Here is a 15272-nt window from a genome sequence, read left to right on the forward strand (position 1 = left end):
CAATTCAATCTCTAATCACCCACTCTAATCACCCCTCATCACTGCTCAATTATGAACCACTCATTCCAAATCGTCTAACTTCCTGACCGGTCACCCATCCTCTCATTACTCTAGCCTGAGCATGCTTAACTTTCGAGTTCTATTCCCCTAGTTTCCAAGTATGCACTTGTTGTTTTCCTGACAATACTAAGCTGTCAATCCTATTAACCCCTAGGAGTTGAACTTGAGCATAAGCACCGTTTGAGTTTGAAACTATTATTCTAAAAACAATAATTATTTATTAACACTAATATTTCTTGAATAAGTAGTTTGACCACAGTTTGACTAGATTTGAAAATAGTTTGACCAAAAGTAAAAAAAATAACAATATTTATTTATTAACACTAATATTTCTTGAATAAGTAGTTTGACCATATTTTGACCATAGTTTGACCAGATTTGAACATAGTTTGACCATAGTTTGACCATATTTGACCATAGTTTGACCAAAAGTAAAAAAACTAAAAATAATTATTTATTAAGACAAATATTTCTTGAATAAGTAGTTTGACCATAGTTTGACCAGATTTAACAAAAAATCAAAAAAACTAAAATTTGAGCATATCTTTTTTCCTTTCAGAATTTGAGGATTCTAAAAATTTGCAAACGGGCCTACGGCTGTCAAAATCGGATGCGGATTTTCGTGCTGATTTTTTTGATATATTATGGGTTTTTTACATTGTATGCAAAAGATATGGTTGTTTTACTTTTTCATAACACTTTTTTGCAAAACATGTCCAAATTTAAGTTTTTACATTTTTTCTAACTAGTAGATGTAGTAATATAACTACATCTCGAAGGATTTTAATTTTCTCAAACCGGGATTAAAGGGCATCGTACCCTTTAGTCCCGGTTCATGTCTCAAACCAGGACTAAAGGTCCCATTTAAACGGGGACTAATGCCTTCTCGACGCCTTAGCCGCTCGAACCGGGACTAATGCTCACATTAGTCCCAGTTCGTGATGCAACCGGGACTAATGTGTATATTGGGTTGTGATCAAAGCCCTACTAGTGTTAGGATTAGGAGTGTCAGCCATGAGTTGTGTCTTATCTTTCTAACAACCCCAAATCCCCTTTATATTGTTTTGGCACTCAAGACCCGGGACCAAAACCAATTTGGTGCCCCCGATAAGAGCACTCACGTGAGAATTCTGTTAGCTCTGTGCGAATAGGCGAAAGCGTCTTACCTTCGATGTGAGGGGGTGTGTTACGTGTTATAGGCTGCAGGGGCGCACCTCCCTGACAATAGTGCATACAAGTTTGTTGGAGAAGATTACAACTTGGAGAGGAAGAGATAAAGAGATAAGAGAGGTTTACAAGATAATGGAGGACTTGTCTAACGACCTAGTCTATCTCATGTACGTCTCCTGTGCGCCAAACTCTGAAGCCATCGTACCACATATATGTGTTTAACACCCTCCCTTAATCACAACTTCATCAAGTTGAGATTATGTTTGAAATCTTCAAAGCTTTTAGTGGGTAAAGGTTTTGTGAATCCATCTGCAATCTGATCCTTGGAATGCACAAAACATATATCAAGTTTCTTCTGAGCCACCCGTTCTCTGACAAAGTGAAAATCAATTACAATGTGTTTGGTCCTGGCACGAAACACTGGATTAGCAGACAAGTATGTAGCACTTAGACGTGAGATCGATGTAGACCGCAGAATCATTTTATTTAATATTGCGTTGGCAGGGTCTTGAACTCAAGACCTCTAGGCTCGGATACCATATTGAATTCATGCTCCAGCCAACTCATCCAAAAGTCCAAACTGATGGAGGAAGGCGGGCAATATATTTCAACAAACACACATGATGAAAAAACATAGTTATTAGAGAAGAGGCTTTTAAGCCCATCTTGCTTAGCACTGTGAAGGAGACGGAGGATTTACAATTGAAATCATTCAAACCGATAGTTAAACTTAAACCAAACACTCTCTGCATCTCCCTCCTTATATGAGGGCTTACATGCAGTTCAAGCTTTGTTAGCTAAGTAATAATACAGCTATTAGTCACAACATACGCTATGAACATAATAAGTACTAAAACATATGCTATTAAGTACTCCTTCCGTTCCATAATTCTTGTCAAATTGAACTACAACCATGATAAGAATTATGTAACGGACATAGTATTATTAATCACAATGTATGCTTTAGGGTATGATGTAAGAACTGAGGCAAATCTCAGTAATTACCCTATATCACTGAACAATATGCGTTTAGAAAGCAACTTAATTTCTCTATGGTATGAATATGGAAGTGCATGCTATAATCAGGGTGGAGATGGAATCAGCCTCAAATGTCCTGGAGCATATAGTACTTGACCGAAGCGCGGAGCCGACTAATCTGCCGTTAGCACTTTTAAAACACATCACTGAGGATTTCAATGATAAGCAACAAATTGGCTGTGGTGGATTTGGAATTGTTTACAAGGTAAGTAAATTCTAAAATCCCCAGTCGTAAAGGCTTTTTTAGAGCAGAACTGAATTTGGTCCCAAAACTCTTGATTGTGCTAACAAGACAAGTTAAACAGGGCGATCTTCAAAACAGTAGTGTTGCTGTTAAAAGGATTTTAAACTACCATACAATCAACGATGAATCATTTAATCGTGAGACTACTTCTCTAATCAGTGTACAACACAAAAATATTGTACGGTTTCTAGGCTACTGTGCTAATACAGAGAATAAAGCGATGAAACATTCAGAATCGGGAGAACCTTCGAAGTATATTTTTGCCGAGATGAGGGAAAGGTTGCTCTATTTCGAGTATATAAAAAATGGAAGCCTTGACAGATATCTTACTGGTACGGAATGCATGTGGGTTGATGAAGTTCCTTTCCTTACCTGATTTACCTTTCCATTTCCTCAGTTTTACTCTCGTTTTACTTTTGTAGACGAACTAAGGGGACTTGAATGGCATACGCGCTACCAGATAATTCGAGGAATATGTGATGGTTTGGTTTATCTTCACACAGAAAAGGGTATTGTTCATAGGGACATGAAACCTGAGAATATACTGCTTGATGATCTTATGATACCAAAAATTACAGATTTTGGTATTATCAAAACTCCTTGATGGAGCAACACACATTGTCACCAGTGACCCCACCGGATCACGGTAAGCTTGCATGCGGAGAACTCTCATGTTCACCCAACTAAAACGTTTCACTTCATCCAAAACCATAGATAATATAACCGAATATTATGCTTTCATGCAGTGGATATTGTGCTCCGGAATTCCTATCTCGTGGTGAGGTGTCAACCAGGTCAGACATATATAGTCTGGGCGTTATAATCAAAGAGCTCGTGACTGGATGTAAGGATGAACCTGATATTCGGAACGTAAGAATTATTCAACTCCGTAGTTCAAGTTTGTTATGTTATTTTATTTTCCAAATACTTTGAATACAATTGTAATGAAACTGAGATCTTGCTGTATTCGTATGCTTTTTCGATAGAAAACGCTTTTATTGACTCAAAATGTAGCATCAATCGAATACAAAGTATGATGAGCAACGCCCAGTCTCTGCATAACTAAGATGCACATGGCCAAACATCAAAAGTGATGAAAGATGATACAAAAACATATCAGCAACAGTAGTCTCCTATGACCGACACTATGCCTATGTCGAAAGAGGTGGTGGACCGATCCAGAGATTATGCTATCACCCATGTTGGGCAAAAACCTCCCTGGCAACTCGCTTCAACCGCATACACATTGTCTTGTACATGATTGATACTATGCTCGGCGTAGCGTAGACCATGTACGAAGCGAGTGTGTAATGGAAAATGAACTGTAAAGTAGTACATAGCCACGAAATTTTATTATTAATGTACTAGATCAAATTTTAATCAATGAAAATGTTATACACCTATACTGAAATCAAGTATAACAAGCTCTGGAACAAGTACTATTGGTGAAGTGAAGGTGTTCCCTGTGATGTCTTGAATAGCTCTTAGATCATGTTGGTGCAGAGGTCGGGTGCAATTGATACCTCCTTGATACTGATATATTCCTTTCATAAAAAAATCTCAAAAGTTTTTGTTATGTGAAATTTACATAGGGATTATCTTGATATTTGAGATCCAGTTGATGTTATTCTTCTTCTCTTGAAATCATGTTGATGTTTTTCAGTTGCTTGCACAAAACTTGCATTTTGTTTGGAAAAATATTACAGGGTCATTATAAACCGCCTTTGTGAAATGATAGGTACTTAGAAGGTGGAGGTATAGATGGAATAAATCAGCAAACTATCCACCATTTGGATACCAACAGGTAAGTAAATGCATTGAAATAGCGTTAAGGTGCTTGTCAGACTTGCCAAAGAAGAGGCCTAAAATATCAGATATAGTCAGTATGCTTAATACAATGGAAAGTACGAATGAGCACATTACCAATGTTGGCACCTCTCCAGCTGTCCCGGTATGCTCGTCGCATGCTCTAGAATTTTGATTTACTGCATAACCTTGTTAGCTTAGAAAGTACTTATGGAAGTGCCAAATCTTTTCATGAAGATAAGCGCTTACCCATGGGAGCTACTTGAGTTTGACTCGCTCGAGCTGAATTTCCCGTTCGAGATAAACAAGAAGATATTGTGCTCACTTCGGCTAACTAATGTAACTGATGATTATGTTGCCTTCGATATCGAAATGATGGGCATACTACGGTATTGCATTGAGCCGGAGAAACGTGCTGTGCCACCACGATCGAAGTGCAATGTCATGGTAACACTGCAATCACATGAGAGGGTACCACATGCTATGGTGTGCAAGGATGAGTTATTCATTTTGCGGTGTGCCGCCGTGAGTGAGGGCCTCACGGCTGAGGATATCATTGATGACATGTTAAATAAGAAGTCGGGTAAACAAGAAGTCGATAAGGTGACATTGAAGGTTGTTATTTTGCCCATCACCCTCGACCAAGGAACCGAAAGTGTTTATTGTGTGCAGTTCTAGGAACATGGTTTGCCTAGATGGGTTTAACGTCCTTAGGACGGCAACATCAACACCGTTTCTCGACAGAGATTATAATTTGTGCACCGACCAAAATTCGAGCTGTGCAACCTCTTTTCAGGTCAAAAGGGCTTGCCAAACGATCCTTGGTGATTTGAGACCATTCCTGCAATTACATGGCTTTGGAACTCATGTTGTCCGCTAAGACACAAGATCTTTTTTTTTGGTTATTTCTATATAACACGCTCAACATCAAGGAAATGCTTCAGAGAAAGGTTTTTGTTTTCATCTAGGATTTTACATGTCATATGTGATCAAAGAGCTCTTGAGACCCGACTCCCGAGATCATCTATTTTTACCATCGCCAATTTACTCAAACTTGATGGCGGCACATTTACCCAAACTGACATCCTATTTCTGGCAACATTCAGGAGAAGCTAGATGATCTCAAATCTTACCTCCAAGTACCTTCTTTTTCTTTCTTGGAAATTATCACCATAGTTCTGTGGGCTGTTTAGAACACCATGAATGACATCATCTTCACAGGGACATCCCCAAGCCTACTCATGCAGGCCAAAGTATAAGGAGGAGCTTCACTGGCTTACTTTCAGGGCAAAAAAGAAGAGATATGCACAGTTTGACTTGAGGCCCTTTCTAGGCACTCCTGGTGCCTTCTCTGTTTTAGATGTATAGCCTGTTCTTTTTTTGTTTTGTTTAGTTTCTTCTATACATTACCTATTTGAAAATTTATAAAAAATCATTGGTGGAAGAAGTTACTGATTCCCTCGTAAATCGTAGTAAAATCAAGCCAATACCCTTGCAAATATTTCATTGCATGCATCAACTTGATTTACATTCCCCGGAACAGATACTCTGCATTGTAAATTTATGAATATCCATTTTTAATGAAACAAAACAAAACTTCCGAATATTTCATTTCGTGAATCAACTCATGATTCTCGTATTAAGACACTTCTGTACACATTTTCTAATTTGTAAGGTTCTATGGATGGGATTCCGCCGCAATTTGTGGGTAACGAGAAGGGACTCATTGGTTGACTCTATCATGTGCCCTGAGTCCCGACTCAATTGTTTGCACAGACATCACAATCATACGAGTAGCAAATGAATACCCTTCGTCCCACAATATAAGATCATTTTTCAAACTAACATATCTTGAAAAAACGATTTTATATTGTGGGACGGAGGGGGTAGTTTTCATGCCAAACATGCTATAAAAACCAAATGTCCAGGAATCACGATACTAAGATACATTGCACAATAGTCAAATCAGTGGGCTCATAGACCACAGGTACAAGCGAGCTTGTTTGTACCTTTTTTCCGCAAAAGAAAAGGTACAAACAAGTGTAGAAATTCAGATTTCCTCGTCCAAATTTGTTTTCAGTCCAGATCTTTCAATTATTATTATTTTTGGGAAAAGGAGGTTATCCCCCGGACTTTGCATCTGAAAGATGCATGCGGCCATACTATTAAAAGGTTCGCAAAAAAGTCTTAGATTCATTACAGCTCTCTCAATTATTGCCTTGGAGAAATGCATTAGGTGTTAATGGTGACTTGTTTTTTTTTTTGAAAAGGAAAGATGGCTCATGGCCAACTTTATATTTCAAAAAACAGGCATGAGCCTGATTGTTGGTTACAGAAGCTTGCTTCATGCACCAAGGTGCATGGCCGCAAGTAACCGGCAGAAAGAGAGGGAGAAGAAGCAGAGAACAGAGAGAGGTGTCAGCTACACTTTGCTTATAAGAAACTAAGCTTCAAACATCCTGGCCCACGCCTGCATGTCTGCCTTAACAGTATGTTTAGGAGTTCTATTGGCCCACAGTCGGATCAAGCTGGCATCATAGGATCTGATCTGAGGCTCACACCAGTAGTTGTATTGAAAACGCGATCATTTCTGGCGTGCCACAAAGCAACAGCAGACACCGCGAAAGTGATGTGCCACTTCCTTTTGAAATGTAGCTGACTGTCTGCCTGAATGAAGAAAGACTAGATATCCGGAGAAATGCAAGTGAGAGTATTCAGCATAAACTTGTCCCAGATAGCGTTGGCAGACCGGCATCGTAGCACAACATGGTGGACAGTTTCCAGAGCCGGGCAGATGTTGCAGCAAGCGGACGGAGCCACCGCAACCCAACCTTTTTTTCATGAAATTGCGAGTGTCGAGGCGGCCCCAGAAAAGTAACCACATGAAGATTCTGTACTTAAGTGGGATTATTGGGTCCCAAATCCACTGCTCAAAACCCCAAGGCACCCCTTTGAAGGTGAGCAGGCGATAGAAAAGGCCCGAGTTCAACATGTTTCCAAGAATGAGGGGCACACGAGAATCTGACCTGGAGCTGACAGGAGATGATGGCGCAATTAACTGTTGTAATTGGTGAAGTTGCTGAACCACACAGTGTGATAAGTTTGGATGCAGAGACAAGTTCGAGCTCCCAGCGTTATATTGTGATTGAACCGAGCGGTGAGGATGTCGGGCGAAAAAAGAACAGGGTAGGAAACAAGAGCTTCGGCCTGCCCTCCAGGAGCCACTAAGGGCGCGCTTGGTATAGGTGTAATTCAATACAGAGGTGTAAGATTTACAAGTGTATTTTACTGGGCATGACTGTTTTCCGGCTGGAAATGAAACCGACCGGTGGAGAAGTGTATTTTTTTTACAGGTGTATTACAAAGAAAACGCTAATCCAAACGGGGCCTAATTGTGCCAGAAAGAGATAAGAGCCCCATTGCCAAGAGAGCATCGCGAGGAGGAGATGACCAGGGGGATACAAACCTTGAAGCCTTTCCAAATAGCAGTGTCACGCATGCTGGCATTGTGAGGAATGGACTCACTACAATATTGTGTGGTGAGCCAACGATAGCATGGAATGTCTGACAGTTGTAGGACTTTGGCCACAAACTTGCAGATCAAGGCCTGATTATGTGCCTGAAGATTTCTGACACCCAGCCCGCCATTGGCCCTAGGCAAGACAACTTTGTCCCAGGCTACTAGGCACTGGCCTCCCTTCACTGTGTTCTTGCCTTGCCAAAAGAAAGCTCGAAGCAGACCATCTAGCTTGTCCAAGGAGGCCATAGGAAACATGCCATGAAGTATGTATGGATGCCGGCTAACACTGAATTAATCAGCGTAAGTCTGCCCCCCCCCCCAGGAGAGAAAGGAGGCCAACCACCCAGACAACCGGTGATCAACTTTGTGGATGACAGGCAACAGCATACCATGGTTGATTTTATGAACGGACATGTGCAGCCCCAGGTAGGTGCATGGGAAGGAGGACACCGGGCACCCTAGCAAAGAAGCAATCTCAGCATTGGTACCTTTGTCCATGCAGATAGGCACCATCGTGCTCTTGAGGAAGTTGATATTGAGCCCAGAGAAAGCTGAGAAAGCAGATAGGATGCTCTTGATCACACTGGCCAGTTGAACATCCCCACGGAAGATGATAAGGGTGGCATCTGCGTATTGCAGGATCGGGAAGGAGTCGTGTATGTTTGATCCAAGAGGGTGCACAAGGTTGTCGTTCCTGAAGTGGTACAAGCATAGTTCTGGAGCACATCAGCTACAAGCAAAAACAGATATGGTGACAAGGAATCCCCTTGCCTAAACCCTCTTTTAGCAACAATGGGGTCCCCAAGCTCCCCATTAAGAAGCACTCTAGAGCTGCCCGAGGAGAGAAGGGCATTGATCCACTGTGCCCACCTTGTAGGGAAGCCTCTGGCTTCCATAACCTAAAAAAGGTTGTCCCAACTGACTGAATGAAAAGCCTTCTGAAAGTCCAACTTTAGGGTAATAGTTGGCAATCTCCTTTTATGAGCAGTTTGAACCATCTCCGCAGCCATCACAAAGTTTTCCACTATAGATCTGCCTTGTAAAAACCCGGATTGCATGGGGTGAACAAGGTCCGGGACTCTTTTCTGCAGTCTGTTCGTCAAAATCTTGGAAGCCAGTTTTGGTGCGCTATGCACAAGCGAGATGGGCCTGTAATCTCGCATCTCCAACGGTGTGTCCTTCTTTGGCAATAAAGTGATGTATGACTTGTTTTTGAAAAACATAACCGTGTCTCTGCGGCCCTCTTGCTCTCCTCATCTTCTAGTGTGTTCTTTATATGATCTTTTCTTTTTGAAACAGCTATGATCTTTTAGTGTTTGTTAATAGTAGTTTTATTTCCTCTTCTGATCTGAGGAAACTGATAGGTTCCTATTTCCAGAACTTTGCTTGTTTTCAATTTTCCAAACAGAAGAGAACTATTCAGATCAATTAAGGTTTAAGAGAAAAGCATGTTTTTGGTCCCTCAAGTCTTTTTTTGGTATACATTTGGTCCTTCAAGTCTCAAAACCGGATAAGTCTGGTCCAAAACCAGATTTTAAGCACGTTGACCGGGTTTGACCATGTTTGACCACGTTCACTTGTACTAACAAACATGCAGCGTGACTGTGCGAGCTGCTGCTACCCAACCCAAGTGATCGATCACTCGTCCCAAGCCACTCACTCACTCACTCACTCACTCACTCACTATGGGCGTCTCCAGCTTCGGCAACAAGATAAGATAGCTCACAGGAGCATGAACTACCACGGGGCAATGGGAGGGCGCTGCTTCCTGAACCTCCTCCCCTGCTCCACGACCCCCTGCAAAGCCGGCGTCGGCATCGGCACGCCCGCTTCGTCGTCATGCCCCAACTCCGTCCACCACCACCGCACCCGATCAGCGCGCGGCCCGAGGAGAAACGCGGCCGCCAGGGTGTCCTGCTCCGCCGCAGCCGCGCAGGCGCCGCCGTCGCAGAGCACCATCAAGGTACTGCTGCCACATGCAGAATGGGGGCCGTGGCTGCTTGCTTGTGTTCTGCTCGGACTGTCGTCTCTGACGCCCTGCTGTTCCCCTGGCGACTGACTTCTTAAGGTGGTCATCGTCGGCGCGACCAAGGAGATGGGGAGGGCGGCGATCGCGGCGGTGAGCAGGGCGCGGGGGATGGAGCTGGCGGGCGCCATTGACACCCAGTGCATTGGGATGGATGCAGGAGAGGTACGTGGGTGCGTGCTCTGCCTCTGTTTTTTGCTCTGTTGCGGTTTGTGAGTGCTGTGTGCTGTTTCTTCAGTTAAGTGGCATGGACGAAGCCCTGGAGATCCCGGTGCTCAACGATCTCACCATGGTTCTCGGCTCCATAGCACAGGTACCAATTGCCAGAATCTTCATCCGTGGAATGATGATATTATCTATCATGTGCTTCTTGTCGGGTGTGCGTTTCGCTGACCGCAGGCAGATTCTGCTCTTTTCAGACGAGAGCGACTGGTGTGGTTGTTGACTTCAGTGAACCTTCATCCGTCTACGACAATGTCAAGCAGGTACGTTATCTATCTAATGAATCTACTACGAACTCCATGGGCATGCATCCAGAATTGCAAAAGCCTAATTCAAGTAGGAAGTAGCAAACCAATACTAGTAGTACCTCAATAAAGCATGTCAGAAACCACAACAATGGTGGTACGGTAATGCCGCCATTCAGATTCAGGACTAAATTCATGCGCTGTTCAGTTACTTAGTACTACTCCCAGGAAGATGCAGAATAAGATCTTTACTTATAGAATATAAACTGAATTGCAAAACAAAGCGGATGCTACCTTTTCAGGTCAATGATTCTTGGATGGATGCTTCAGGCTGTGCAACCTCTCCATGAACACTTGGATGGAATCTAGTATGTAATACACTATCTGACCACCCAAAACTGGTTTACACGCAGGCAGCAGCATTTGGCTTAAGCAGTGTCGTATACGTTCCGAAAATCGAGATGGATACAGTAACCGAACTGTCAGCATTCTGCGACAAGGCAAGCATGGTAAGGTTACTTACTGTTCGACTGTTCCTAAAATTCACCATGATCAGATTATTCAAACACGCAAGCTTATGCCGAGTCCATGGGCAGGGTTGCTTGGTCGCACCGACACTGTCGATCGGCTCGGTGCTCCTTCAGCAAGCTGCAATCCAGGCCTCATTCCACTACAACAACGTCGAGATAGTGGAATCAAGACCTAACCCATCGGTAAGAGGCATTCCTGACAAGTTAAACCCTATGCATTCACCATGATATGAATGCCTTCCAATCATTTGCATCACAGAACATTAGGTGCAGCTAATATTTTACCGCCTTGCAATCACAAGCAAGAGGGAAAAAGCCCAAGGAAAACGTTTACAGTACCCATCAGGAAAATAAATAATTTTGTGTAGATGTGCTATTAGCAATGTGCAGATTGCTAGACTGATGCTTGGCATTGACAGGACTTGCCATCGCCAGATGCAATACAGATTGCGAATAACATATCTGATCTTGGTCAGATCTACAACAGACAAGATATGGATTCCGATAACCCAGTAAGTGCAACACAAAATATTCAGAAAATTTCTTTCACTATGGATCTTTAAAAGTACCATTGGCAGGAGCACTAATATGTTCGCTTTATTATTCTACTAAATTATAAACTTGAAAACTGTAAATGTTATGTTTCACAAACTGACTCTCTAGTGTTGAAAAGGCAAGAGGCCAGGTACTTGGAGAAGATGGGGTGCGTGTGCACAGCATGGTTCTTCCAGGGCTTGCCTCAAGCACGTCGGTCGTTTTGTCGGGCCCCGGAGAGGTACTTAAGCCTTAATAATACTTTTGACTGAACTTTGGATGAACTGACAAAATCACCATTATTTTCAGGTTTACACCTTGAAGCATGATGTTACAGATGTCCAGAGCCTAATGCCAGGGCTGATTCTGGCAATACGGAAGGTGATACGCCTGAAGGTAACTGGCACTGCACTTTTGCTGCAGTATACATGAGACAATGTCTTGTTGACTGACAAGATCACTACATATTTTGTAGAACTTGATTTATGGTCTGGAGAAATTCTTGTAGCATATGAAAAGAAGTAAAAGTTTTTTTTTCGAGGAGGAGAACTACAGCATTTGATCTTCCAGCTGTTCACGATTCAATAAGCAAGGCGGATTAAATGGGAATAAATCAATTCCTTGGCTCATAGTCAGAAGCACTGCCACTGGCAAGGCGGATTCGAGAACCCACAATTTTGAGAAGAATGTCTCCAGACAATAAGCAAGCTCATGACATGGTCTCAGGGGTCGTACCTGATGGCTTGCTATACTTCTAGAGGTTGTCCAGAACCATACTCTTGGAGAAAAGTTATACTGGCGCAGGTCCTTTCTGGTGTACTCTTTAACCTGGTACTCTATGTCTACAACTCTGAAAGCACTGCGGGATTGCTATACAGAAATCGCTATCGACAAGCAGCAGCTGTCATGAAAAAATCACGAGTCTTGTAACCACAAACATCAATTTCGATATTCATAGCAGCATCAGCAATGCAGGATATATCCTCAACACAGATGAAAATTCCAGGACGATCCATGCACAGATTCGACATATTGACCGCTGATGCCAAAGAAAAGCCATACAACCTCTCAGCATTGTATATTCAGCATATCTATGACATACACAGGCAAAAAAACAAGCTAATGGAAAATTATCACAAAAGAATGTCGAGGCAGCATAACATGGTTCATCTTGAACCATCTAGTTTTCACGGTACACTTCAGTCATACAGAAATTACCAACTATCCTGCTTGTGAGCAAGGTAGATTTTTTAACTAAAAAACCCAACATGCAGATTAGCAGGATTAAATGTCTTGAAAGACATTAACAGAACTGTGTAACAAGATGAAACCATATCCAACAGATAAACTATCATGTGAGCACTAGTATTCAAGCCATGATCTTGGCGGACCTCATGTAGAGACTGTCGACAACCTTCCCAACGTTTGAAATAGTTTCGAGTGTGGCAGGGAAGATGGCCTCAGTTTTCTGCTCCTCAAAGATAATGAGGCAACCAGCACCTTGATCCAGAGTACCAGCGAATTTCTTGTCAAGGATCATCTGTGACAACTTCTTCTCGACATGGTCAACTGGCAATTCAATCATCTGTGCGACATGCTCAATCTCCACCCTCGAGTAGGGCTCAATCAACCTGCAGAGGTTCTGCTCCAGAAGGGTATCATACAGAGATGAAAGATGCCTGTGGACAATAGGGTCCTCCTCCAGCTGGGCTTTGAAATCACGAAGGGCGGTTTCAAAGTACTTGAGAGATCTTTTAGAGTAGGCATCCGCTACGGCTTTCATAGCATCAACATCAGGACCCACATACTTCAGGCTGGCCTTTGATGAGATTATTCCAGCAACATCGTCAGCCTGGTTGACCATAATCTTGCACAAGAGCATGTACTTCAAGCTGAAGATAGCTCTTGGGTCGTCCAGTGCGTTGAAAGCCTCGAATGCTTCAAAGAAGTAGCTGTAAGCAGTTTTGTAGTCCTTCTCTTCCGCGTGAAGGATTCCACTCTGCAGATCAATAGTGCCCTGCTGAGCTGGTGGGACATAAATGGCATTCGCCGCTGTTCTTGCAGCGGTCAGTGAAGCTTTGGCCTTAGGCAGGTTTCTCAGAGAGAAGTGGAGTTTGCTTTCCAAAAGGTCAATGTCCACAAGAAGCAACTTGTCATCAAGTCTCCTGACTTCCTTGATAAGTCCAGTAAGGAGGGTCAGGGCTTCAGTGTACTCTTGATTCTCCAAAAGAAGGGCCGCTAACCTTGCCTCCACACGCTGCCTGAGGAATGTACGTTTCTCTGCACGCGTCCACTCCACCATCTCCTTGCAGAGCGAGATCTGAAGATCAGATGTTCCAGGAATCTTGGCGACGGCATCAATGATTCCACGGACAATTTTTGCAGTCTTGGCCTTGGGAATCAGTGAGAAAAATGGCCTCAGCTGGGTCAAGAGATTTCGCAGATCCTCGGCACGGTTCTCTTTAGTGAGGGAGTTTGTAAGGTTGGTAATCGCAAGCTCTTTTGTTCTCAGTGCATCTGCAGATGAAGACGGGTCTTGGATCACACGGTAAAGGATAGAAATTGACTCTGAAGCATCCTTAGCTTCCTGAGCTTTTTCAATTGACTCAGTAGTAGCAGGAAGGTACGATGACTCCATTGCAGAAGACATGATCCCACCCTAAACTGACAACAACAAAAAAAGGCCAAGTTACGAAGTGTTACAGAATACCAAAGTAACACATGCCAACACATGATGTTAAGGGAACTCATGAATTTTCTTCAAGGCGCCTCCAATTAACAGATGAAAGACACATGGGTGTGCATGAAACCCCGACTACTACAGATGTCGTTTACTTTAGCAACACTAACCAAGTTAGTTCTAAGTTCTAACACTATCTGGAGTAGCTGATCATGGCAAATGAACCCACATATACCATGACATGTCAGGAAACACACACGCCGTACAAAAATCTTCAGTACAAAGTGGATACTAGTGTTTTGAGTCATCGTCGATGATAGAAGCACCGTTATTCAGATTTACAGGACAACACCTAGACTGCTACACTGGGCAGAATCACGTGTCTCGACAGCGTTCCAGCATCAAACTGTACAAGGAATCATCCGGGGTGCTAAGTTGGCATAAATCAAGACAGATATGGTATCCAATTCAGCTAGACGTTTGTCCTAGCATCAACTGAATTTTGTGAGTGCCACAACAGTGTCTCTAATAAATCTTCACGGCTTCACCAAGCTAGGCCGCAACAAGAGCTCGTAAAGCCTACTAATTGCCATAACCAGAAGAACCCTAGCCCCGGGATAAGCTGCCAGAAGGGCATGGGGGAAACCGCGCTGCCCTCAGCAAGATCCAGTTTCTCTCTACGCTAACAGACTCGTCAGACTTCCAGTACACGGTAGGTCGATCCAGCAGCGGGATTTCGCGGAGCAACAACGTCGGCAGATCCAGTTGCCGTCGGCACCGCACCAGCGGCGGATCTAGATGGCCGCGCGCATCCGAACACCGGGGACTAGCTAATCGCTGGATGGCAGCGGGCTCATACCTGAAGGTCGCCGGAGGCGCGACGAGAGGGAGAACGGGACGGCGGCGGCGGCGGCGCGAGAGGGTTCAGACCTGAGGGGTGGGGGTGACCGGTGAGGAACCGAAGGAGTCGGGAAAAGTCGGGACAGGAAGAAGAGAAGGAAAGGTACGTATAGATGGATTTTTTTTAACTTTGTATAGATGGATTTTGAATATGAATCTAGGGCACGTATAAATTGCAAGGTTTCAAATTAACGGTTTTAAAAAAAAACTTTGAATCTATTCATCAACTATCAAGGTGGTACAAATAACACTAGAACTATGAATTACATCCAGTTTCGAAGACCACCTAGCGACGAC

The 15272-nt window shown here is 43.2% G+C and overlaps 2 protein-coding genes and 1 pseudogene across 3 annotated transcripts; 2 read left to right on the forward strand and 1 right to left on the reverse strand.

Annotated features, from left to right (window-relative positions):
• The first annotated feature begins 2323 nt into the window (after window positions 1–2323).
• On the forward strand, window positions 2324–4996 carry LOC119293004 (annotated as a pseudogene).
• Window positions 4997–9509: 4513 nt separating this feature from the next.
• Window positions 9510–12383, forward strand: LOC119292107 (dihydrodipicolinate reductase-like protein CRR1, chloroplastic). Its single transcript, XM_037570937.1, has 10 exons — window positions 9510–9801; window positions 9907–10029; window positions 10103–10177; window positions 10284–10349; window positions 10745–10840; window positions 10928–11044; window positions 11281–11373; window positions 11535–11636; window positions 11705–11791; window positions 11871–12383. Exons 1-10 carry the CDS (start codon window positions 9571–9573, stop codon window positions 11901–11903), a joined length of 1023 nt encoding a protein of 340 aa, XP_037426834.1. The 5' UTR covers window positions 9510–9570; the 3' UTR covers window positions 11904–12383.
• Window positions 12384–12500: 117 nt separating this feature from the next.
• Window positions 12501–15072, reverse strand: LOC119292106 (26S proteasome non-ATPase regulatory subunit 11 homolog). 2 transcript variants are annotated; one of them, XM_037570936.1, is made up of 2 exons: window positions 14935–15072; window positions 12501–14054 (listed from the first exon to the last, which is right to left on the reverse strand). In XM_037570936.1, exon 2 carries the CDS (start codon window positions 14043–14045, stop codon window positions 12765–12767), a length of 1281 nt encoding a protein of 426 aa, XP_037426833.1. In that variant the 5' UTR covers window positions 14046–14054; window positions 14935–15072; the 3' UTR covers window positions 12501–12764. The 2 variants fall into 2 exon arrangements, with proteins under 2 accessions (XP_037426833.1, XP_037426832.1); XM_037570935.1 differs by having other exon boundaries at window positions 12501–14059.
• Between the last annotated feature and the right edge of the window lie 200 nt (window positions 15073–15272).

This window comes from Triticum dicoccoides, chromosome 4B, assembly GCF_002162155.2.
Source record: "Triticum dicoccoides isolate Atlit2015 ecotype Zavitan chromosome 4B, WEW_v2.0, whole genome shotgun sequence".
NCBI classification, from domain to species: Eukaryota; Viridiplantae; Streptophyta; class Magnoliopsida; order Poales; family Poaceae; genus Triticum; species Triticum dicoccoides.